This window comes from Parasteatoda tepidariorum, chromosome 7 (assembly GCF_982258835.1).
Source record: "Parasteatoda tepidariorum strain Cologne lab strain chromosome 7, Ptep-v5.0, whole genome shotgun sequence".
NCBI classification, from domain to species: domain Eukaryota; kingdom Metazoa; phylum Arthropoda; class Arachnida; order Araneae; family Theridiidae; genus Parasteatoda; species Parasteatoda tepidariorum.
In genome coordinates, this window is record NC_141761.1 from 58,528,349 (window position 1) to 58,553,919 (window position 25,571).

Consider the following 25,571-nt stretch of genomic DNA (forward strand, 5'->3'; position numbering starts at 1 on the left):
CAACAACAAATATATTCAAATACAAATGAGAGTGGCAAAAAAGAAATAGTATTACGTAAAATTCACAATGGAAAAAATTGCTCTGGTGTATAACTTTTCTTATTAGTGATTTGATATATTTCGAATTTCTATCGCGTTTTTGTTATATTTACATACATTTTTGTTATGTATACCCAGGTAGAAAAGCAAGTAGAGAACGCAAGAATCCTATTTCTAAATGTAGAGATAATTTTATATAAGATTAAATCGAATTCAATCAGGGCCGGATTTAAGCTCGGCGGGGCCCTAAGCTACTGAAAATGATGAGGCCCTTTTAAGTTCAATTCTATTTCTATACACCTAAAGTAAACTGTCGTATTTTTTATTGCTGAATATTAACATTATATTATTACAAATTTGATAATATTGCTTGATTGTTAAATATATTGATTGTGATGGGACTATAATGTAGAGCCTTTCTATTACTGCACATATTTTTTGAACGAGGAAAAAATCAGAAACTCATTTTAAGAACGTCATAAGCACAGAGTAAAGATTTGTCATGTAAGTAGAACCATTACATGTTTAACAGAGTTTTTTTTTCTTGAAATTATGAATATATGTTATTTGGAATTTTAAATGAATTTTTTTTCTTTTTTTTGGGATATTTTTTTTCTAAATTGTTTCTTTTAACGTTACATTTCGCTTTGCTACTTTATGACTTACAAACATGAAATTATGAAGGTGTGTCAAAAATAAGCAAGGAGTTAGAATGAACATAAGAAAATACAATTTGATCATTAGTTTTATTTTTTTTATAACCGCCGTTGAACAACCGACTTAATTTTGAGTTTACGACTACAAATGTTTAACTCCGTATAATATTGAATAATCACCTTGTAATTTTAAACTCAATCCAGAAGACGAGAGAATTGGATCAGTGCCCAGAGGTATTGATTTGTTGCGAGAACTTAGAGGACTTTGTGACCACGGCAGATTTAACATGCACCAGTCACCATTTTATACATCGGTATTATTCGGCCGGCTGGATTCGAAATCCCATTCTCACGAACACGAGTTCAACGCACTACCAACCAGGCTATCCCGGCCAAATTATTAGTTTATTTTATAATAGTCATTGAACAGCCAACCTATTTCCGAGTTTACGACTACTAATGTTCAACTTATTAGACTTCTAATTTTAAACTCAATTCAGAACACAAGGGAACTCCAGGATCAAGTATAGGAAGAAATTTTTGTCTTGGAGGGGGCGTTTTGATGGAACTGACCAGCATTTAAGTTACATGATGAGGAAAACCACAAAAGCTTTCCACTGTCAGTCTGACAACAAGGAGACTCTAACCTATGATCCGTCTACCACTGAGGATATTTTACTTCGGCACAGTGGCTGCTGTAAGCCGGGTGTAGAATTCGTATCGACCAGTCAACACTGAGATTCGAACTCAGTGCCCTTGAGTCCATCTTCACTGGGTAATAACTCTGCAGGAGGTACCAATTTTATTGATTTGCCAAATTTTAGTCATCTTCAAAATGTAAATAAAAATTCAATCGTAATTTTTGTAGAATAAAAAGATGAAAATAACCCCTTTTTCCTCTTAATCTGCAATGATTAATCAAAAGCAACGATGAGGGTTAGTGTGCAAAATGAACAGGGGGTGTAGCTTTATAGTTTTTTAAATACTTGCTAAATTATTAGTTTTTAACATGCATACTTTAAAAAAAATAAGAAATGCGTTTTTAGTATTGAGAAATAATAATTAAAAACTGTCATCAGCTGGAATAGAACCCGCGATCTCACAGTTTTGTGTTAGATTTCATAATCATCAGCCCCAAATATACACATCTGCCTTGCGGATATTTATTTATTATTATTATTTTTTTTTTTTAAATTTAATAAATGAAATTATTTGGATATTTGACATTCTTGAACTGGATACTTTAAATGCTTGTCATTCGTTATTACAGAATAAAAAGCTTTGAAAGACAATTATTAGTTAATGTTTAATAATATTTAATTAAAGAAAAACATAACCCGTATTGAAATCTAACAAATTGTCCCTGATAAATTTTGTGACAGAAAAAAAAATTGAAGCCTGATACATGTCCGGATTTTTGAAACACTTACTAGTTTTACTATTTAATCAAATTGGTTTCGATGTCTTTCATCCCGCCTGTCTCATTAGTGACTCAGCATATTTCGATATCATTTTTAATTCTTTCTTACTTAATACTAATTTGTTTGCGACAATTAATTTGTATAACTTTTTTACTACATTTTTGCGAGGAGTTTAGATATCGAGGGCATTAACTGAAGTTAAATTGGCTTTTTTTGTATGCCTCTTTTACTTACATCATCTACACACCCACACGCGACCTACTGCTTCTTAGAAACAGATATTAAATAGTCTCTTGATCAAATGATGGGACAAAATTTGCCTTTTTAAAAAATCAAAAAACTTTTCTACCTTTTAAAATTGTTTATTTTTAAATAATTTATTAATACTCAAATTTTTTAAAAGATATGTTCCTTTTCATTGATAACACAGTTTCATATTTTATCTAGTCATTTATTTATATTTTTTAAACTTATTTTTTATTTGTTTTTATTTTATTAAATTAAACGCAAAGATTTAAAATAAAAGCAAATCTGCCAAAATTTTATAAATACTAGTTTCAATTTGCAATTTTAAGAAGTTATTTCGACTTTGCTTTAAAAATTTGAAATCCTTATAAATCAAAAAATTTAAATGCCTTATTAACTTTAAACACATAATAACAACAAAAATCAGGGAGTTAAAAATAGAAACAAGTATGATCAATAAACAATAAAATCATAAGCTAACTAAATAAATGAATTTTGTGTACGAAATATCATGTTTTACAAATTAAACATAATTCTTATTTCGGGGATACATGGAAAATTTGGTCAGACAGGAGGTTTAAACAATATTTTTTACATATATATTTAAACATTTGTTTAGCCGATGATCACTTGATTTCAATGCTCTATCAAGCAATATCACATGTTGCTTCTGTCTATTAGCAGTAAGTAAAATTAAAGTAAAACCACATCTGTTACCTCAATTTCATCCAAAATAAACCAAATCAAGAATTTTGGCAGGTAGGCCTGTCAAAGAGGGAATTGAATAGTGGCCCACCATTTAAATAAATAAAGAAAGGAGTTCACGGATTCATGTACGATTAATTTGGAAAATGACAAATTAAAATCAATTACAATAATTAAGTAACTGAAACAATTAAGCTAGTTGAAACATTTAGGATAATTAAAAGGAAAAAAAGCTTTTCTAATAAATTGGAAAAAATATATTTTGCAAAAAAGAAAAGTTAAAATTAAACTAGAAGCTCTTTGACGACAATGAGACACAACGGAAATCTCGAAACAGAGTGACCCTAAACAAGATTCTCCCACAGCCCTAGAAATTTTTTGCTCAGAAATAAGACAAAAGGGTGTTTCTGTGGACAAAAGAGCCCACAGCAATTTAAAGAAGCTGAAAACATTTCCCACAGTGTAAATTTAGGCGGCTATTTGACTACTCCGTGGAGAACCGCTTTTTAGGATCCATGGACTACTCCCATCACTGGTGGCTACGAAAGCTACAGGGTATTTTCATCAGTCAAAAGGCCTTTTTATTGCTCTTTTGGTTAAAAAAGTGAAGAGTAACAATTATTTTTAATTTGTAAACACTTCTATTAGATTTTGAAAAGCGTTCGCCTATGCAAAAAAGAAAAAAAATGTATTTTAGGCTTCAGAGGGCTCCAGCTCCGAATAAAACTTTAAAAAAGAAGGAGAAAGTTGGATCTGGGGGCCCTTGCCATCTCGGGGCCCCAAGCTACAGCTTATTTAGCTTATACGTAAATCCGGCCCTGAATTCAATGATTACATAACATTCGATAATTACATAATAATCTGTTGTGGCGATTGCTTCGGTTGTTGTGGCGAGGCTTTTATAAACGTTGCGGTTGTCCTTGGAATGTTTTGAATTAAGGTTTTTATCCTTCGTATGTTTGCGAAATTCATATTTAAAAAAAAGATAATTTTTGGCAAACATAGAAGACAGCAAAATAAAATTTTAAATATTAGAGCCCCTGAATCATAGTATAGGAGCCTTAAAAAATATAAATAAAAGTACAATACCGAAATTACACCACGTGTATAAAGTTTAAACTATTGTAAAATGTTGTCCAATAAGATAAATGAGCTAACTTTTAACAAAATATTTAACTTAAAATGTTTATTGGAGTAATCATTGGTTAATGAGAAAATTTTTCTTGAGCTCTTAGTTTTCTAAATCAGTATGAGCATCAGCATGATCATGCGAGCACTTCATGTAAAGACTAGTAAAGCTTCTCATTTTCTCCGTCAGGTTAAATTCGTATTTCAAATTTAAAAATTTATAAAATTATGCAGGTAATAATCAGATATTCAATTTCAATAATAATTTATAAAATTTAGACGATGAAAAATAAAATTAAATTCTAATCAACGCATGATTCCAAACTAAAAGGTAAGATAATATAAAATCAACATTTCTTTCAGCTGTTTTTTATGTAAATTCCTCTCTACTTACATGATTTATAAATTATTATAAATCAGAAGGTATAAGCAGTGCTTATCCAAACTTAATTGATTTTAACTTATCCTAAAGTTTTGCTGCTATAAAAAAGGGCAAACGTTTTGTAAACAGCGCCTTATTTGATTATCCTTAAGTCAAGGTATGAACTTTTTGGAAATTTATTTAGAAAAATTTAATAAAATGGTTAATTATCTCCTTTACACAAAAATATGCAGTGTATCATACGTATAAATAAATATTTCTCAGGCAAAAAAGTTCATAATAGAAGAGAAATATAAATGAAAATGAATCTATGTTGTGTGCTTATAAAATTAATCTATGTTGTTGTGGAAAATCTTTTTTTATATCTTTGTGGTGAGAGGCTCATAACAAAGATGCATTCGCTCAAAATTTTATTAGCGGCTAATTAAAAGCTATAAGGTTCTGTGAATTTTTTCCCCTTTAAATACATTAACTCTATTCGGTTATACAACGACTAAAAATTACAGACAATTGCAGAAACAATAAACAAACGAACGAGAACTATTTTAATAGACAGAAAATCAATACTTTCAATGATTAATGATAAATTTGCACAAGGTTGCTCACAAGGGAAGGTTCTTTGTTCTAATTCTTTCTAAATAGGGGTCTAAATTCTTTGGCATGTGAGGAAAATCTCTGAAGAAGACGCGATGCTTATTACGCAAAAGTTACGAAATTTAAAGCAAAGTTTCCGTGAATATTTTCGTGTCTCCGAAAGAAAAGATAACTGGATTAGTGATCCATTTGCAGTAGATGAGTGTGGACAGAATGGTCTCACATCCAGTAGAAAAACAGCTGATAGAAATTTCCACAGATAGAGCTTTGAAATTGGAAGAATAAGAATTGCAAGAATAAGTCCCTTTCAAGCTTATGAGGTCACTTGCAGGGAAATGTTACTGAGTTGTCACACGAAATCTTTGAAAGTCCTGATGCTTTTCTAAACGGAAAAGGTATTCTCTGGATTACTTTGAAATTATGCTTGGCACCTTTGCAAAAAGCCAAGCATAATTTTTTTTTCTAGTCGAAAATAAAATTTATATATATTTGTTTTAAAAAATTATATTTTCGATTTAAGATTAAAATTCCATTGTTTCATTAATGAATCTTAGGTACAAATAAGAATATATAAGAGAATGGAATAATATTTTTCCTAATAAAATTTCTGTTTTAAAATGGAAACTGAAGATGCTACTGTTAATGATTTTGTTTAAAATAGAATAACAAAAGAAAGGAAAATGATGTGCATTTAACTTTTGAATCATTCTAAAGAAAACTACTTTTAAATTACTTAACAAATCTGTCGTGTTAATCTTTATATCGTTTCATAAAATAAACAAGGAATAGATACATGAATAATTTATTATTAAAACAATATTTCAGAGGTGGTTATGTCTGGTGATAAATAATTATCACCAAGGCGTGATACTCCCCCTGATCTAGCTACTCCTGATGAGCATCTTCGCTGTGGCAGAAATGATAGACTGAGGACTAAAGCTTCAATTAACCCCAGTAGATAAAGTGGGGCGAAATTTTGGGGCAAATCGTCAAAGGCACGAATCCATATAAATAATATCTTCTCGGTTTCCCCTCCCTACTTATAGTTAAACAAAGAAGTTGCGTTTTTGTGCCATATCTTACTGTCCTTAATCGTCTAACTTAAATCCTCATATGCACTAATAGACTGGTATATTTAATATTAGCTCCTTTTAAGATAGGAACTAATTTCATAAAATTCCGATAATTATTCACAAAAAAAAATTACAGTGCATGTTAAATTACTACCGAATTTAGTGTTCCATGGTTTTTATATTTTAGCTTACTTCTCGCCGAAAGTTGTTCAGCTAAAGAAAGATGCCAAATCTGGCATTAGTGAAACCATCAAGCGATCAAATAATGCTTCTAAACCAATCCTGGTCTCCGAAAGAAAGAGAGCACCATGCGAAATTGGGAGAGTTCGCAGTCCGTTTATGGAATGAAAACAATATGACTGATATATTAATTTTAGTACAATCTAAGGAATTTCGAACGCACAAAGCAGTCCTGGCTTGCTATTCTCCTTATTTGCAAGAAATATTAGAACAGCCTGGTTTTAGTGATGTCCATGTTGTAAGTATCGTTTTTAAAAAAGCATTATGTTCACTATCTTCGTAATGATAAGGGATAATAGTAATTTTATATTTAATTTTCAACACTGATGAATACCATATTTTCAACTATTACGTTACTTTTATCTAATAGAAACAGATTTGCATCACTTGGGAATCGTGCAACCTTTAAGTAATTCATTGCTCAAACTTGCGATTTCATGCAGTGAGGTAAATGGAACCCCAAATTTAGAAAATAAATAAATAATGGTAGAAAGATTTTCAGCGTTATTCATTGTGTAAACTTATTAACAGACGCGGTGATATAAATTTTGTACCAAATTAACCAACTAAATAGAAAGTGGTAGTAAAATTTCTACCACTTGTGGTAGGTAGATTTCTTTTCTCAAACAAAAATAAATAATCTGAAGTAACTGAAGCGGCAAGACATTACCTGATAAGAAAACTTCATTCTCTTGAAAAATATAGGCAATGTTACCAACTTTCTATGCTTTTTGGGAAAATTTCTTTTAGTGGAAGCTAAATTTGCGTTTTAATGCATGATTTTTTGCTTTATAAATTTAATTTAAATTTATTTTCTACACCACTACATTTAAATGGTTCGAAAGTTCATATAATGTTCCATTTTGTTCTAACTATCTCGTCGTGCTGTTGTTAAATCCTTGGACAAAGTACTAAAACTCTAAAAGTATTAGCTTTTAATTGAGCAACACTCTATAAAATATTTTTCAAAAAGTGTAATAGTTGGCAGCCCTGTATATGATAGCAAATAACAATCGACGTGTTTCAAATGCTTCAAAAATAGGCGCCCATTTTCAAGGCTTGGCAGACGTGAATCAGAAGAAATAAAAGTGATTTGAAATAAAAACGTAAAGTTGCCAACGAAAAGGAGAAAAATAAATGTAGGGAACAAAACTAGAAAAATAACAGTAGCAGAGAGAAAAAAAAGCTAAAAAACTAAATAAGAAAAACCACAGTGGCCGAAAGGAGCAAATAAGATAAAATTCATTTCCACGCGTTATGGAAAGGTTCTGAGGAATTAATGACTAGCCATCGCAGGGATTTGAACTCGGTTCACCTCATTGGAAGGCGAATGTCCTATCCCATGAGCCACCACGGCTCAACCATATTAATTATAAACTTTAAATTATTCAGTATAATAGTAGTACCTTTGCGGACATCCATTTTCGGGCCAATTCATGGTAACTAACAAATCAAACACACATCTGTAATGCAATAAAAACGCTCCATAAAGAAATCCTTATATTTAATCTTCTATTTTCATCTCTTGTAATCTGGTAAACTTGTTATGAATATATTTTAAATCATTTTTGAAAGACACCGAAAAATGTAAGTCCATTCGATTTCGCTACTCGCTTTATGGATTACATTTGTATTTTAATCTGTATTTTCTTGCATTTTATTTTCAATTTTTGCTTTATTTGTTTTATTTCGTTTATTTTTATTTAATATGTTCTAATTTTGCTTCTATTTTTTTGGGTACTCCTCACATTATAGTATTAATATACACCTAAGAGCCATTACATTATGACCACCCTACTGATAACATGAAGGACCACCTTCAGCCCTCAAAACTGCTAGCACCCGTCATGGCATTGATTCCACTAGGTTCTGATAGGTAGTCTGAGGTATCTGGTACCAAGCACTCACCAACTGGTCCTGCAATTCCCTCACATTGAGAGGGGGTAGCGTGGCAGCAAGAATTTGGTTTTCCAAGGAGGACCACAAATGTTCTATTGGATTAAGGTCAGGTGAATTTGGGGGCCAAGACATGACTTGAAAGTCACTGGAATGTTCCTCGAACCAATCCATGACGATTCGACCCTTATGACATGGTGCATTATCCTGTTGGTAAACACCCCCCCCCCCCCACAGAAAAAACTGTTGCCATGAATGGGTGAACCTGGTCTGCAACTATGTTCAAGTAGCTTACATACGTCAGGGATTGTTCTATGAGGATTTTGGGTCCTAATGTGCCCCATGAAAACATTGTTCCTGGGCGAGAAACCATGAAAACCTGGGCGAGCCCATTGCTGTTATAGATGGAGGGTGGTCATAATGGTGTGCTCTTCGGTGTGTGTATATATATATATATACATATATATATATTATATATCATGTATCATAATCATGTTTGTAGTTGGAGCTGCCTGCTGTTACTCCAAGAGCATTTGAAATATTATTGGAATACATGTATACAGGAAAAATGGTGGTCAACTGCCAAGAATTAAGTGAGGTGTACTTATCAGCTAGAAGATTGGACATAAGAGGAGCTATGGAGAAGTGCATGGAAGTAATAGTGATTTGGACAACAACAAAAAAGAATATTGATTTAATTAAATTTATTTCTCGTAGAACAAAAAAAACGAAACATTTTTATATTACCAACGAAACATTGTGTTAAAATCAAACACAGCAGCTTATGCGCAGTAAATAAAAAGTACAATTTTTTTTCTTAATTTCTTTCGGATCTCTCTATTTTCTTCTTTTATGTGTGCGTGCGTAAAAAATATATAAGATAAAGGTTTATGAAAAGAAAGGAAAAATATAATTAAATGTAATAATTTTTTTAAAGTTTTAATATTAAAAAAAATTAAAATTAAAAAAATTATTTTTCATTAAATGTTAACAATTTTTCTTACCATAAAACATCTCCTCAAACTCTATTCAGATTCTCTTTTCATATTTTGTAATCGGCGGCCAGGCGGCCGAGCGGTTAGCGTGCCTGACTGCGAAGCCATAGGCTGGGGGTTCGAATCCCGCTCTGGGCATGGATGTTTCTCTCTCACTCTTTGTGCTGTCCTCTGTTGTGTGTATGATGTGTGAATGTGGCCAACCCTATAAACGGGTTTGTGGCGTGGGCAATGTTGCTCCCCTCCGTGAATTTGGTTCACAGGTGCCCACTGGGTAACGCGAAATGAGCAACAATTCTGTCATGGCAAAGATTCAAATTCAGTGCCTGCCATTGGAAAAAAAAAATAATAATATTTTTAATCAGGCAAAATAGTTACGAAAGTATTTTAAAGATACGGTTACGTGTAAGTACATTGGAATTCGCTGCAATATATTACTTTTTGCGTTTTATTCTGTATTTTCTTTTTTTTTTATTTTTGTTTTTCTTAATTTGCATTTTTCGTATTAATGTGCACTTTTTTGCTCAGATAGTTCTTTTTTTGTTTCAATTTTTCTTGGTGCTCCGCACAGTATAGTATTGATACATTATGCCTTGGCTATATGAATGCAATCTTAGAAAGCACTCTGTTTTGCGGATATAATCGTGTGAGCTGATGAAGAGGTTATATCTTTTCATTATTTTGTCTTCGACTTTTTAAATTTCTTAATAATAAAAAATTAATTAAATCCTATAATTAATAAATCCTAATGTGTAGATTTTTTGACTTAAGACTAAAAATTCATGTAACATATGTTAAGGGCGGTGGTTACGGAACACCTTACATAAGTATTAAAAGCATTGTTAATAATTTCTATACTCAAAGTGTAAATAATTCAATAAGTATTAATATTTATATTTTTAGTATCTCGATATAAGCCCACGTAATATCCAGAACTTGGTTTACCCTTACGTATTAACACGTGAACTGAATTTGGAGGATGTCAATGCAAAGGCTGTATCACTGATGACAAAGAATTTTGAAAGAATGGCGGTAACAAAGGAATTCTTAGATCTCGAAAATGATCAGATTGTTGAACTGCTTAGTGCTGATGAAATCGGAGCAAGAAAGTAAGATACATAAAAACAATTTCCTCACTCTCTCATTTTTTTTTTAGTCCAGGAAATCACATTTGAAAAAAGCTGGATGATAATAATAATATTGTAGGGCCTTCTGAGCCCAAGTCTGCGGGTTCGATTCCCGGTCTAGACACCGGATTTTCGGGATGCAGAAAATCCTCAGTGGCCATGTCGTATGATTATGCGGCAAAACAATTATGCGGTAAAAGATCCCTGGAGTGCCTTATTGGCATTTCCGGCAAAAATTAAAAAGTTCCTAGTGCACTTTAGCATCCAAATAAGAGTCTCGGTGCTGCCATCTAGTGTGGCAGAAACTAGACGTCCAAATTAACATGGCTAACGGTATCTCACCCATTTTGGTGGTCTTGAAAGAGTGGATACCACTTCTGGAGAATGCACTAGGTCTGCTCATGTGTGAGCACTTGTGCAGCTTATTGGAAATTAAAAAAAAATTTTAAAAAAATATTGTAGTCTAAAATAAATTTGAATTCCTAATGCAACAGATTTTTAAAAAAAACTACAATGTTATAACGTACAGTGCGCGAAAAAATAAACAGACCACCCGAAATAACTTAGGATCTAACGATCGGATCTTCCCGAACTCAATTTTATTGTTTGGAGAAGGTAACCTCAAATATGCTAATTACTTAGTGCAAACGATATTTTTAAGTTACGAAATCAGACACAAAAATGTTCTTTCTCTGAATAAACATATACCATTTTTTCTACGGATTTGAATTTCTGATCCCCCAAAACGTAGAGGATTGCCACAATCTGAAAATATGGTCTCAATAGTTTGGCCAGGAGAGCGGTCCAAAGTGTGGACCCTATAATGAATTTTAACTTTTACGTATTTCACCATATATCGAGAACTTTTTAAGCGAATTGAAAAAATTTTGCGCACAGTTATAAAGTTCGTTTATCGAAAGATAATTCCATACAAAAAATATCTATTTAGGAAATATATATTATTTTTTATTATTCTATTAAGTAATAGACGAAATACATTTAAACTGTGAGGTAGACAATTTTTATTTTTATTTTGAAGTATGTAATTTTGCATGACAACATACAAAATTTGAGCAAAAATGGTTGGATATAGTTCCTAAGAACTTGATTTTTAAGGAAATTGCATATTTAAAATTCGATTTCTCAGGAACTATTCAACCGATTTTTCTCAAATTTAATACTTCGCCATGCAAAATTAGAAACATTAAAATGATATTAAAGAAATTTTATGCCCTAGAAAATAATAAAAATAAAAACTATTTACTATACTAATTTATTTTATGCATGCAATTATGTTAGGATAGTTTTTTAAAGCATATATAATTAGAGCCCGCGGATTAAGAGTTCAGAGCGCTCGCCTCTCGATTTTGTGACCCAGGTTCGAATCCTAGAGATGACTGAGTGATAAAAATTCTTCTCCCCTCTCGCACAGACCACAGTGCTGATATCCGTAATTGTAGACGGTTCATGTATTTGAATCCTCCATCAAAAAGTCCTCCACAAGTTTAGTTTGTCTCACTGTTTGATCCAGAAGTTTCCTTGTCTTTTGGGTCGGGTTCAACACTACAAGGCTGCGGAATTAAGCAGTGAAAGTGATAAATCCAAAAATGGATCGTTCAACGCCAGTGGGACACCAATAATAAATATAAAGCTATAATATAATGATTTAGAAAAAGTTTTAAAAACTCTTAAAATCTTTTAAAATTTGGTGACTTAGGTTTAATATGAATATTTAACTAAGTTCAACTAGGCATTTCAGTGAATGAAATTAAACAAAATGTATTACAAAATATTAAAAGTTAGTGAATAAACAAGAAAATTATGTCTATCTAATTATCCATTGGTTACCAAGGAGAAGGTAAAATTCCTCTCTCTCTGAAGCAGACTCGTAGAATATATTTGTGTATGAATATGTGTATGTTTTGACCGGCGTATACAATTTTTTATACTTTCCTTGTGAAAAAACAATGTAGATTCAATTCATTAATTGAAAAATGACTATGTGTTCTTGACATTTCTTACTTTTAATTTTAAAATAAGTTCTGTTGATTTGATTTTGAACTAGATTTAGACTAAACCAAAAGATTTTTACAAAACTATCGAATGCACATGTACTAATACAAATTCAAACCATTAAGCTCAGATATTCGGCAATGTTTTACTTAAGGCACTTATTGTTTATTAAGGTAACTGTACTTAAGGTAAGGTACTGTTTATTGAGGTATTTGGCTGCAAATGTAACTCAATCCATTTTCAGAAAACGCCTATCACCCGTATGTAATTGAAACTACCCAAATGTTGTTGATATTTTGTCCTAAATTTCCCCAACGGTTGATAGGTAGTTTTTATGTTTAAAAAAATGTTAGTTTTTGAGTACTTAAAATTTTGCAAATTAATTTATTACAAATCTATGTTTTTTTAATTTTGGTTTAAAAATCACCATTACCTACCAAAATTTTAAATTTCACCTTTCTTCAAAAAATACTAAGTAATTTTTAATAATTAAAAAACCAATTGATAAATAAATTTTATTTTCGTTTATTTATTATTAAAATAACATATATGATTTTGTTACAGGTTACATGTTTCAAAAATAAAAATTGTTTAAAATTATAAAAGTCGGTCACATCTCATTAGATTTTCTCAAAGAGATAAAGAAATGGAGATCAGTATTTTTAAAAAGAAATTGAATTAAATAAAGGAAATTGATATAAAATGGGTCGAAATAAAAAGATTAGCTTTTATTCAAAACCAAAAGCAGGACGTATCAATTTTTGAATAAGGGTTCTTTAATAAAAGAACTCAGTGAACAATGGTTTTAAATAAGTTTAGATACATCAACTTAATAAAAAATATCAAATGCATACATCGTTTATAAAAAAAATTTACCCGTCTAAAATCGGCTTCATTTAATACCTAACATGAAGGGGGGGGGTGATAATTTTTGAATGTCATGCTCTTGGTATTTCCACCCATTTAACTCTTTAATTGTATGTACTACTTAATACTAACTATTCATCAGTGAGTTTTTAAATCTAATAACAGTTTGAAATGCATGTTTACAAAAATGGACACAGCTCAAAATGCGTGTTTAAGAAAATGGACACAGGTCGAAATGCGTCTTTAAAAAAATTAACATCTCGAAAAGCGTGTTTAAGAAAATGGACGCAGCTCGAAATGCGTCTTTACAAAAATTAACAACTCGAAAAGCGTGTTTAAGAAAATGGACACAGCTCGAAATGCGTCTTTACAAAAATTAACGTCTTGAAATGCGTGTTTACGAAAATGGACACAGCTATTTAAAAAAAATAAAGCTAGCGTTTGATTCCGTTTTTTGAACTTCCTTTATGAACATGTTTCTTTTTGTTAAAGAATAAACAAATGAATCCTAATAAAGTCACAATGGGATATCGTCTATTTGCATGAACACTAGATACGTTTTGTTATATTTAAAAAAATATATACTTTTAATATCAGCTGTTGTTATTATAAGGTTGCTACAAATGCTATTAGTTTGTGATAATGGTAGTAAATTTATGGACAGGGAACTTGAGTTCTTAAACTTACTTTATCGTTCAGATACTGAATACGCATCGCCTGTAAAGTTACATCTGTAGTATACCTATCCACCCCGCGGTTAGGGACTTTGTTTTGTAATGGTTGTGCTTTAAATTTAAATAAGTAAGGAAAAGTAAACAGGTAACACTGTTTAGTTGTTATTTTTGGGTTGGAAACAGAAAAGATGCATTTCGAGCTGTCTCCATTTTCGTAAACACGCATTTCAAGCTGCATCCAGATATGAAAACTCTCTGGCTTATTACTTTTTAAATGACTTTTATAAAACAGTGAAGTTGTAATTTTCTTGGCTGCATTGAAATGGCTCCATCACGAATTCTTTGAAAGAGAAAAACATTTATTGGCTGTAATGAAATGCATTAGATTCCCACTTATGAAAATGGAGGAAATACTTGCCTGTTATCATCCACCACTTTTACCTGGAATTATGAAGATTCCGGAAGTGAAAGAAGCCCTTCTAAATGCCACATGGTAAATACAATTTGAAGTACTTAGATTCATGAATTTATAGTGGGATAAATATTTAAGCTAATGTAGTAAATGAGTAGTATCGTGGGAGTAGCATTAAATTAGTATAATTTGTTATACATTGAGTGACTGCTTTTTAATGACCATCAGACAATGTTACACAAAAGAAAAATTGCCTCACAATGTTGTCACTTAATGACTTGAGAGGTGTAGAAACTTAATTTTTTGTGCATGGTAATTTATGTAACGTATCATACCTAAACATCGTTGTCGATCACACATGAGGCTGTTGGTTTATCTCAATAACTAGGAGTACTTTCTCCCATCCGTTGTGACTCCATTTTGTTGTGTTGGCCCCAACCATTCCCAAATCTCAAATCTATTGAATATTTTGGGAAAGAAGTTGAAAGACATCCGACATCTAAATATATCCATTCAGCCTCACTTTGCTAGAAAGTGTAATTTTTAAAGCATGGTTTAAGAGGCTATTAACAACCTCTCAACATCTCGTATAGTGCCATGCCAAGAAGAATCGAGGCTACATTGTAGCCCGTGAAAGGTGGCCAAACCAAACATCGTAGAAGGGGAGTTGTAGTAACAGGGTTGCTCAGTGCATGTTTATAACGTTAGGAGAAATAAAATGGTGCCTGCAAAGATAATTTTTAAATTTGACAGTTTTTAATTAATGCCAATGCAGTTTCTAATGAAATTTTGTTATTTCATATTTCGCATACGTTTTTCTATAAGATATTAAATTATAAAATAATTGAATCTTATGATGGAATGAAACGAACTAGATTTTGACAGGGATTTTTTTTTACCTAGAGAGAAATATGTACGGGGATAGGTTGGAATTATTTTAATTTATTATATTAGTTACACAATGGAATTATATTAATTGCACAATGTAATTATATTAATCACACAATGGAATTATATTAATTATATAATAAACGGAAAAAGGATAAAAAGAGAAAAAAGAAGAAACAAAGAAGAACTGTCAAATCAAGCGTGCTTCAGTTCTGCAGTAAGAACGTGTTATAAAAGTTCCCTCTATTTACGCTTCTAACTCTATTTGCGCTTCTGTTTTTATATTTTGTAATGGCAATCTTATTACGAAGACATTTTAAATCATTCTTGGAAAATTTCGGAACGTGTAAATTTATTTGAATTCGCAACTCGCTTTGCAGATTTCGTTTTATATTTTATTCTGCATTTTCTTTCCCTATGTTTTCATCTGTGTTTTCTTTTTTTAGTATTTATTTTGTGTTTTTTGCTTGATATGTTTTATTTCGAAAACATATGTTTTACTTAATATGTTCTATTTTCGTTAAAATTTTTTGAGTGCTCCTCACACAATTGTGTTGATGTATTTTGCTTTGGCTATATTGATACAATGGTAGAAAGCACTCCTTTTCGCGCATATAATAGTGCGAGTTGATGATGAAGAGATTATATCTTTTAATTGTTTTGTACGTATGTATATATATATATATATATATATATATATATATATATATATATATATATATATATATATATATATATATATATATATATATATATATATATATATATATATATATATGGGAGAGTCGGGTAGCCCCGACTCTCCCATAAGGAGTATTGCTTACATTTCTGTATAATATTGAGTAATAATCAATATTTTTGTATGTTTCTATTGTTTTATCATCTAATTAAATAATACAAAAATAATAAACCAAAAAAAGAATAGTTTAACTTAAAAAAATAGAAATTTAAAAAATTTGACTACTGTATTCAACATATTTTCAAAACTATTGTTTACCATGTTACCAGCTGCATAAATACTTGAAACTTTGAAAATAATCTTTTTTTTAATATAACAATTAATGTCCGATGGCCCATTGACTTGAAAAAATATTCTATACATATGAAATTGACAGTGGGCGGGGGTCCCAACACTGCCCTATATATATATATATATATTTTACTCTATTATTTTTTCTTTTTAAAATAAAAATAAAAATATTTATCAAAAAGTCAAAAATTAAAATATTTATTTTTGACTTTTTAGCTATATTGCTGCAAAATCTAAGGGACAAGAAAGTTTATTCCAAGAACTGTCAGCAGTACCAAGGAAGTATTTATTTGAAGGAGAACCCTTTCAAATATGGGTAATTGTTTTTGTAAATTTTTATATCATTATATCTATATATTCTTACTTTTAAAATTAAAATTAGCTTCTGGTTCTTCTAATCACTCTTCACCATCGCTCGCCAATACTCATGGATTGCGGTACAGCTTCCGCCTTTCGAATCATTTCGCAGCCCATGCTCATGACTCTCGTTCACCAGATGCTTAAACATAGTAGTTTAGTATTTCTTGTTTAAACAATATTTTCGTTCATAGGCCAAAATTATCTAAATTTTTGACAGTACTCGAACAGCAAACTTAAGCATCCGAAGTTAATGAAAGCGGTGATACGCGCAATATTTCAAGAAAAAATGGATATTTCTTTTTTCTTTTACGTATAATTTCTAATTTGAGTATTGTCCCAATATACGATCTACTTTACTTAAAAGTGTAGTTGCATTATGAATCGATAGGTAAGGACGCTAAAATTTTAATAAAAATATTTTTTTAAGTATATATATATTACTTAAACTAAAAAAATTTAATAAATATAGAATGTAAACAAAATAGGAATGATTTTTTTTAATTTAATTTTATTTTATCAATCATTTAGACTTATACTTTCCAAATGTGACGCGACATAGTTAGAAAGTAGAAAATGATGGAAGAATCAATAAAATGGCGGGGGAAAATGTTAAAAAAAAAAAAAAAAAAGAATTAGTCGCATCACTAATCGATCTGGAATTTGCTGCTCAGTTAAATAAGGTAGATTGCATATTGGAACGATACCCAAATTTTTATCTAATTTTATTAATAATTAATCACGGTTACAAATTATATGCTCTGCATACAACTCTTAAGTATACACTCCTCTTAGTAAGGAAAAAAAAGTTGCACGACCTCGTGCGCTGTGTTTGAGTGGGTGAGAAAGATATGGGAATCGACTGGTAGGCAGAAACGTAAATTTGCATTCAAGACAAACAAAGCATTGTTACCATAATGTATTTTTTCTATGATGATCGAAAGATACCAATTTCGTAACGATAAGACAACAAGCTTAGAAGTTACGTACAAAAGTACACTCTTTGACTAGCACCTAATTTACATATCTAACATACACCGAAGAGCCATTACATTATGACAACCCACCATCTATAACAATGGGCTCGCCCAGGTTTTCATAGTTTCTCGCCCAGGAACAATGTTATCATGGGGCACATTAGGACCCATAATCCTCATAGAACAATCCCTAACGTCTCTAAGCTACTTGAACATAGTTGCAAACCAGGTTCACCCATTCATGGAAACAGTTTTTCCTGCGGGAGATGGTGTTTACCAACAGGATAATGCACCATGTCATAAGGGTCGAATCGTCGAGGAACATTCCAGTGACTTTCAAGTCATGTCTTGGCCCCTAAATTCACCTGACCTTAATCCAATGGAGCATTTGTGGTCCTACTTGGAAAACAAATTCGTGCTGCCACGCTTCCCCCCTCGCAATGTGAGGGAATTGCAGGACCAGTTGGTGAGCGCGTGGTACCAGATACCTCAAACTACCTATCAGCACCTTGTGGAATCAATGCCACGGCGGGTGCTAGCAATTTTGAGGGCTAAAGGTGGTCCTACATGTTATTAGCAGGGTGGTCATAATGTATAAGGCTCTTCGGTGTCTATCTATCTATACAAATAAAGTATATTTTCCTATGTATATTTTTAAGCTAAATAGAATGAGATCGAACTCGTGTCAATATAAATTATAGTTCAGAAGTTGCAATGGGATTTTTTGTACAAAAAATACTATTTTTTACTTTTATTAATTAACATTTTTGACATTGCTTTCGCATTGCTGTCTAGAAAAATGTGATAATTGTTTCTTGTGTATTTTTTACACGGATATTACCATTTACTTTAGAAGTAGGTACTGAACAGTTTGCTGGTTTCTTTTCGGATACATTTGTATTGTGATTTTTGAATTATTTATTCTGCATTATATGAAGATTTATAATTTTATGCAATTTTCTAGGATACAAAGATATTTAACAAAGATTATTATGAGACACACGAAATAGAAACAGCTGCAGTAAAAATCCAAGCCGGGACTAGAGGATATTTAACGAGAAAAAAACTGCAAGAACAACTTGATGAGGCAAACTATGCGGCTACAGTAATACAATCTGGCGTTAGAGGTTATATGAGTCGCAAATCGTATCAACGAAGTCAAGGCAAGGAAATGTTAAGGGTAAGAATATTTTTGGAAACGATTTAATATGTCATTAAATAATTTTTTTCTACTTTTGTAATTTTTTGATGAAATTTTTTTAATTATAATACTGAAAAATTTCTTTCGAAAATCTTTGTACGTCTTAACTAAAGATTTATGACCCACGGTGTTATGAAGATTTCGTCAGTTAGTATTGCTGTTAGCTCATAAAAAAGCCCATAAATCACTGAAAAATGTGTAATCTATTTATTTAGATTTATATTCATTCACTTACCTTTATTTTCGATGGATAATAACTTTCATACCCAGAGCGTAGTAAAATGAGGTAGCTTGACTTTTTTTTAAAAAACAATTATTCGTGAAAAGAAGTTTTAAATCATTGATTTCCCTCCATTTATATAAGGTGTACAGCAATCATTACCTTAAATATATATAAATATATGTGTTATCATAATAAAAGTGTTATCAATGGTGATGTAATATTGATGAGAATATTAAATGTCAAAAGAATGATTTAAATATCTACGAAATAGTTGAAATGGTCGCAAATAATGAAGTCGAGAGTGATAATGGAGAAATTGATACTCAATTGATGTGTTCTGAAAAAGGAGGGGGGAAAAGTGAAAACTTGACGTGATACTTAAACTTGTATTGAAAAAAAGAGATATTTTTATGCACTTAAAAATCATGAAATCTGTCTAAATATGTACTATAATTTAAAAATGTACCATAAAGATATGGTAAGCAGGGGCCATTTAAAACAAACTTCTATAACCTTTCTTTTCAACTGTATAAATATAAAATAAATATGTATCAAACTTCTTCATATGTTCTTTTTGTTTTGTAAATATTATAATTTCGTTAAGTTTAAAGAAATATCAATGTAAACAGTTATTATAGAGTATTTAATTATTTCTAAGTGATTGATATCACTGTCAATCAACCAGTTTTTAATGTTTTCAGTTTTGTCTTCCTTAGAAGTTATTCAATATATTCCAAGAGCATACAAGAATATATAAACCTTAAAGTCTTTATTTATTTATTTAGACAAGGATTCTAAAATCAAACATTAAATGTGATTATAACGGAACACCTTTGTATTTTTTAAACGTCACATTCCAGAAGCAAAAACATTTAACTGAAATTTTGCAATTAATGTAAGTTCCTCTTCCGTCAAATCTGTATATATTGACAACTAAGGGGGAAGAAGAAGAAGAACAGTCTCCCACTGTTTACAAATTAAATCATATTACAAGTAGATTCTAAAACTATCAGATGAACTAACAATTTATATTTAAAATGGAAAAAAAAATCGATTAGCAAAAAGACATTTAAAATACTCAATCATCAAACACGGCAGGCACTTTTATCTGAATGATGAAATGAATTTTAATTAAAATGAATTTCTTTAAGTCAATATTTAGATTTTTTGGGGGACAGATCACCCCTATAATGTACTTAGTAATAATATTTAAAAAAAACTGATTGCTTGATTATGTTTATAAAGAAACATAATGAATCATCATTTGTTTGTATTCAAGAAAAACTTACATTATCATGAAAAAAATTTCCATTCGGGGAGCAAGATCTCCTGATTTTTGTTTTCTTAAATGAAATGTTATAATATCCTTAACATCAAATTATCATTTTTTTTATATATTTTTAAAAATAAAGTGTCTTTAGATAAATATCATTTTTTGTTTCGTTAAGTCACCAAAAAAAGTGAAAAATACTCAAGACGACCAAAGCAAGCCTGAAGAAAAAATTCTCTTTATGCCAGAAAAGACTGAAAATCTGACTACATATCCTTCTTTTCTTTTGATGGGAGCTTGTGATCCGTCTAAATTTGAATACGGTAAATATAACTTACATTATAACGAACTTTTTAAAAATTAAGATACATTGTGGCATATTCAGTAGAAAAAATATCAACGATAACAAAAAACTTTTATGATTTCAAATTTTTTTTAATGTTAGTTTTTAATCTCAAATGTAAAACTAGATTCAGAAGCTCCCAAAGTGTATGACGTGGCATCCTGGTATGGCGCGGAGTGAGATTGAGATTTCCAGATGTGCATGTGGTACACCCTCTCCATAAAATAATGATAATTCAGAATCACACGAAAATTGAATTCTAAAATAAAAATTTTACCTATGGAATTATCCCTCACATCTTTAAGAATAATATGCAAATTACAGGAAGACCCCAGATGACCCGATAGTGCCTCACAATAAAAGTAAGGGGTACATAAAGAATGATTGCAAAGAAGGATAATTATTCGCAATCGTTCTGTAAGCCACTCAGTGCCATGACCGAATAATTATGACAGAGAGGACGCATGTGGATGATATTTTACGTGGTAGAATCAGCGGCCGTCTGTAATGTAGGCAGGGCCGTTTTATCCATTAGGCACTGTAGGCAACTGCCTAGGGGCCCCGCCATGTTCAGGGGTCCTGTGCTACAGAGAAAAAAATTGACAATGTTTCTTAAACAGTAAAAATTTAATTCGAAATTTCAATGATGATTGTCTTGCTCTGTACATTACTTCGACGCTATTTTAGTACATTTCTGAACGCATTCCAAATTAGATATTAATATTATGGTAGTTAGTTCATATATAACGCAGTAATATAATCGCAAGCAATTTTATCGCGGTAATTTTAACACCGACTAATCAGATGACTATACAGCAAGAGCAGCTTTTTTAACACAACACGCTTGAAAAACGCGCAAAATTCTACGTTGTGAATGCACACTTCCTGTTCTGGTACCTACCTTAGGTATGTATATTCTATGGCCAAGCTAAGTATGTAAAAATAAGGTTGGCAGTACTGGTTCTTTCGTCGATCTGTTTTAATGATCTCGTTAAATGATCTGTTTGGGTTTCTAACAGATTTCTCGACAAAATCCGACACTGAAATTAGACAGGCTTGCACAAAGTTTAAGGAACATTATTTCGAGGACATTGAGCCTGAGTTTATAGACGAAATGGTGCAGTATAAATACTTCATCTTACAATTAGAAGACGCCGGAAAAAAAATTGTGCCTGCCGAAGAGTCTTACAAACTGATTATTGGTAACATGGCACAATCAACTTTCCCGAATGTCATGACAGCTTTGCAAATATATAGAAGTTTAATGATTACAAACACCACTGGTGAACGAAACTTTTCCAAATTGAAATTAATTAAAAACTGTCTTCGTTCAACTATGTCTCAAAACCGTTTAAATTCATTGGTCATAATGGCAATTGATAATGATATGTTGTAAAAGGTTAACTTTCAGGATGTCTTGAACGATTTTGTAACAAAAAAAGTTAGAAGAGTTAATATTTAAGCTTATTGTATGATTTTTTTAAAATGCATATATTAATTACTTATATTCTTTTCGTTTGATTCAATATTTTTATTGACTAATGTGATAATATACCTATGTAGTAAAAAACAGCGTAATTATGAATAAAGTGTTGTGTTAGCGAAAAAATATATTAGGAAGTTAGAAGACGGTAGGGGGGGGGCCGAGACGAGCATTGCCTAGGGGCCGCGACATGCATAAGCCGGCCCTGAATGTAGGCATACTCAGTTGGAAGTATCCGAGGAACTTGGAATTACCAGAAGTGTCATCTCCAGGCTTTGGCGATGAGTTCAAGATGATGGAAATGCCAGTAGATGTTAGACTACAGGAAGCTTCTGAGTTACAACACCAAATGAAGACCGGTATTTGGTAGTTACTGCCAAAAGAAGCAGAAGGAGCATAGCATGGACTTATCTCGTTTGCTACCTGAAGCTTCGAGTACCACAGTTTCAAGACATACCGTGAACGTTTGAGAAATATTGGTCTATATGCTCACTGACCTGTCAGATGTGTTCATCTCACAGTCGCCAGCATTTAATCTGGATGCAGTGTGGACATCTTCACATTGGGCTTTTGTGACGCTTTCAGGTGAGTCCAGGTTTATCTTGCAGTCTGATTCACGTCGGACATTCATATGGAAAACGCCAGGTACCCATTACCACCAGGACAACATCATTGAACGACACCATTACGGTAGTGCGGGATTTCTCGTTTGGGGTGGAATTACACTGGATTTCAGGACAGATCTGCAAATTCAAATCGGTACCATGACAGGCATGATATTGGGACATTATTTTGGGACAACATGTACGTTTGTTTAGGAGTGCCATGGCGCAGAATTCGGGTTTATGGATGACAACGCCTGTCCTCACTGAGCAAACACTGTAAACGAATGCCTTTAATATGAGGATATCGCCCTCAGAGAAAAGCCAGCACCCTCCCCCGAGTTGAATCCGATAGAGCATTTGTAGGACATGCTTGGCTGACGACTTGCAGCCCGTCAACCACCTCCTAGACATTCTCCGGAACTTCGGAGAGCATTGATTGTTGAGTAGAGTAATTTTCCACAAGATCAGCTCGATTATCATCATACCGAGGCGTTGTACGGACTGTATTTTATCGCATTAAAGGCATACAATGTATTAACTATAATACCCACCGTGTAAAATTAAGTTTCTTGTAAAGGAGGTATTTTTTTATAATAGCTCCAGGGAGAAAAAAAATCTTAGTTTTTATGGATAGTATCATACATACACCATCTTTTTTATTCTTTATCTTAAATTTAATAAATGAATTTGGTGAATAAGTCACGTATGTTTTGTTTCTGAACCTTTATTTGCCGATGCTGACATTATCCCTAAAATATGGACATGAGTGTATTAATTCCTTAATCCAGACGCAAAACTTCAAATCACGGAGATCGCCATTGGCTACCGAATATTGAGGGCTGGCGAGTAAGTTTCATCTAGTAAAATGTTGTGTTCTAAATCAAATGCCCATCGGAATTGAGAGTTTGCTTTTAACCGTTATAAATTGGGTTAACACACTAGACTAAAGACAGCATACAGAAACTCTTTGGAGTCTAAGACATTTGAGGATTTTCTCAGAATGTTCATAAATGGAACGTTCTCCGAAACGGTTTCAACCCTAGAGCTGTAATTGACAAATGACATTCAAGTGCCAAAAAGCAGCAGTATACAAACACAAAAGCTTAAAAGTATGGAAACATATTTTAAATTTCTAATGTTTTTTTTTTTTACAATTATTAATTCTAATGTATTCTAATGACTTTTTATAATATGCCAATGAGGATTGAACCTTTGAAACTTTATGGCAACTAAATTTTAAATTAATATTATTATTATTACGGAACAAATATGATTAAATATTTTAGCTTCCATATTCTTTTAGAGTTTCTTATATATTTTTTGAGAAAATAGTGGCGAGTGAAAATTTATTATGGCTAGGACCTTTAAAGCTGAAATTTCTTGTCATGCCTTAATCTGTTATTCAAAAGCATAAAATTTCAGTCCCGCAGTGGACTGATCGTTAAGACACGGTTCCCAGCAGATCACCGAAGTCAAGCATCACTGGCTGCTGTCAGTGTGCCGGTGGGTGACCACTTGGATCAGTCTATGTAGGGACCGAGGATGTGCAGTATTGGTCCTCGTTAAACTGTTCTACTGTATAAACTTTCAGCGAAATCGATTCAATAGTTCCTGAGAAATCAAATTTTAAAAAAGTCGTATAGTTAAAATTCGATTTCTCAGGAACTATTCAACCAATTTCGCTCAAACTTAGTGCTTGTCCATACAAAATTACATACATTAAAATGGTATAAGAAATTTTATGCGTTAGAATTCGAAAACTTTTCAGCTATTATATAATAAAATAATAAGTACTTACTAAAATTTATTTTTTTGGATGGATCTTTGGATAAGCGAATTTTATTAATGCGTGCCAAAAAATTTCAATCCGCTTAGAAAGTTCAGATATAGCGAAATACGCAAAAAGTCAAATTAACATTTAAGAGTTTAAAATTTTGGAGTGCTCTCTTAATCAAACGATTGAGACCATATTTCCTAGATTGCGACTACCCCTATATTTTGGGAATCAGAAATCAGAATGCGTCGAAAAAAGACACGCAGTGGACTGATCGTTAAGACACGGTTCCCAGCAGATCACCGAAGTCAAGCATCACTGGCTACGGTCAGTGTGCGGGTGGGTGACCACTTGGATTAGTCTGCGTAGGGACCGAGAGTGTGCGGTATTGGTCCTCGTTAAACTGTGCTACCGTAAAGTGCTCGACTTCGCGCGCAGGTCGTCGGGCTACCGAAGCGGGGATGCCATCCCCTCTGCAGAGGATCAAAATTGTGATGGCATGTCTTCGGATCGTCCTCCGGGATGTTTCCCAGACCGTCGCCAATAGCCCATTGTGCAGCTCTAGTGCGACGTAAATTAACAACAACAACAACAGCGTCGAAAAAAAGGTATGTTAATCCAGAGAAAGTACGCTTTTGTGTCTGATTCCGTAGCCTAAAATATCGTCTGCACTAAGTAATTAGCATATTTGGCTCCACGCCATCGAGCTATTAAGATTGAGCCCTAAAACGTGAAGATCCGTTCATTAGATTAAAATTTATTCAGGGTGGTCCGTTTTTTTTTTTTTTTTTTTTTTTTTTTTTTTTTTTTTCCGTGCACTGTAGTACAACTTTTGTTACTCATTTAGCTTTTAGAAATATATCATATCTTTTTTCCTCAAAGCTTCCTATAAAAATCAATTTAAATCATATTTTCATATATAAGAAGAAGCAAAAGATTATAGGGCATATAA

General features: G+C 32.1%; 1 protein-coding gene across 3 annotated transcripts in view; it reads left to right on the forward strand.

Annotated features, from left to right (window-relative positions):
- Positions 1-4,390: 4,390 nt before the first annotated feature.
- Positions 4,391-25,571, forward strand: part of LOC107453789 (kelch repeat and BTB domain-containing protein 12) — a 38,206-nt gene continuing 17,025 nt past the window's right edge. The window contains exons 1-8 of one of the 3 annotated variants that reach the window (XM_087167878.1): positions 4,391-4,526; positions 6,432-6,722; positions 8,883-9,035; positions 10,279-10,484; positions 14,349-14,549; positions 16,603-16,702; positions 18,685-18,900; positions 20,593-20,737. In XM_087167878.1, coding sequence (XP_087024004.1) covers positions 6,468-6,722; positions 8,883-9,035; positions 10,279-10,484; positions 14,349-14,549; positions 16,603-16,702; positions 18,685-18,900; positions 20,593-20,737 — 1,276 coding nt within the window. In that variant the 5' untranslated portion in view covers positions 4,391-4,526; positions 6,432-6,467. Of the gene's footprint in view, positions 4,527-4,614; positions 4,735-6,431; positions 6,723-8,882; positions 9,036-10,278; positions 10,485-14,348; positions 14,550-16,602; positions 16,703-18,684; positions 18,901-20,592; positions 20,738-25,571 lie in introns of those variants that run through there. The other 2 variants (XM_087167879.1, XM_087167880.1) reach the window with 2 other exon arrangements.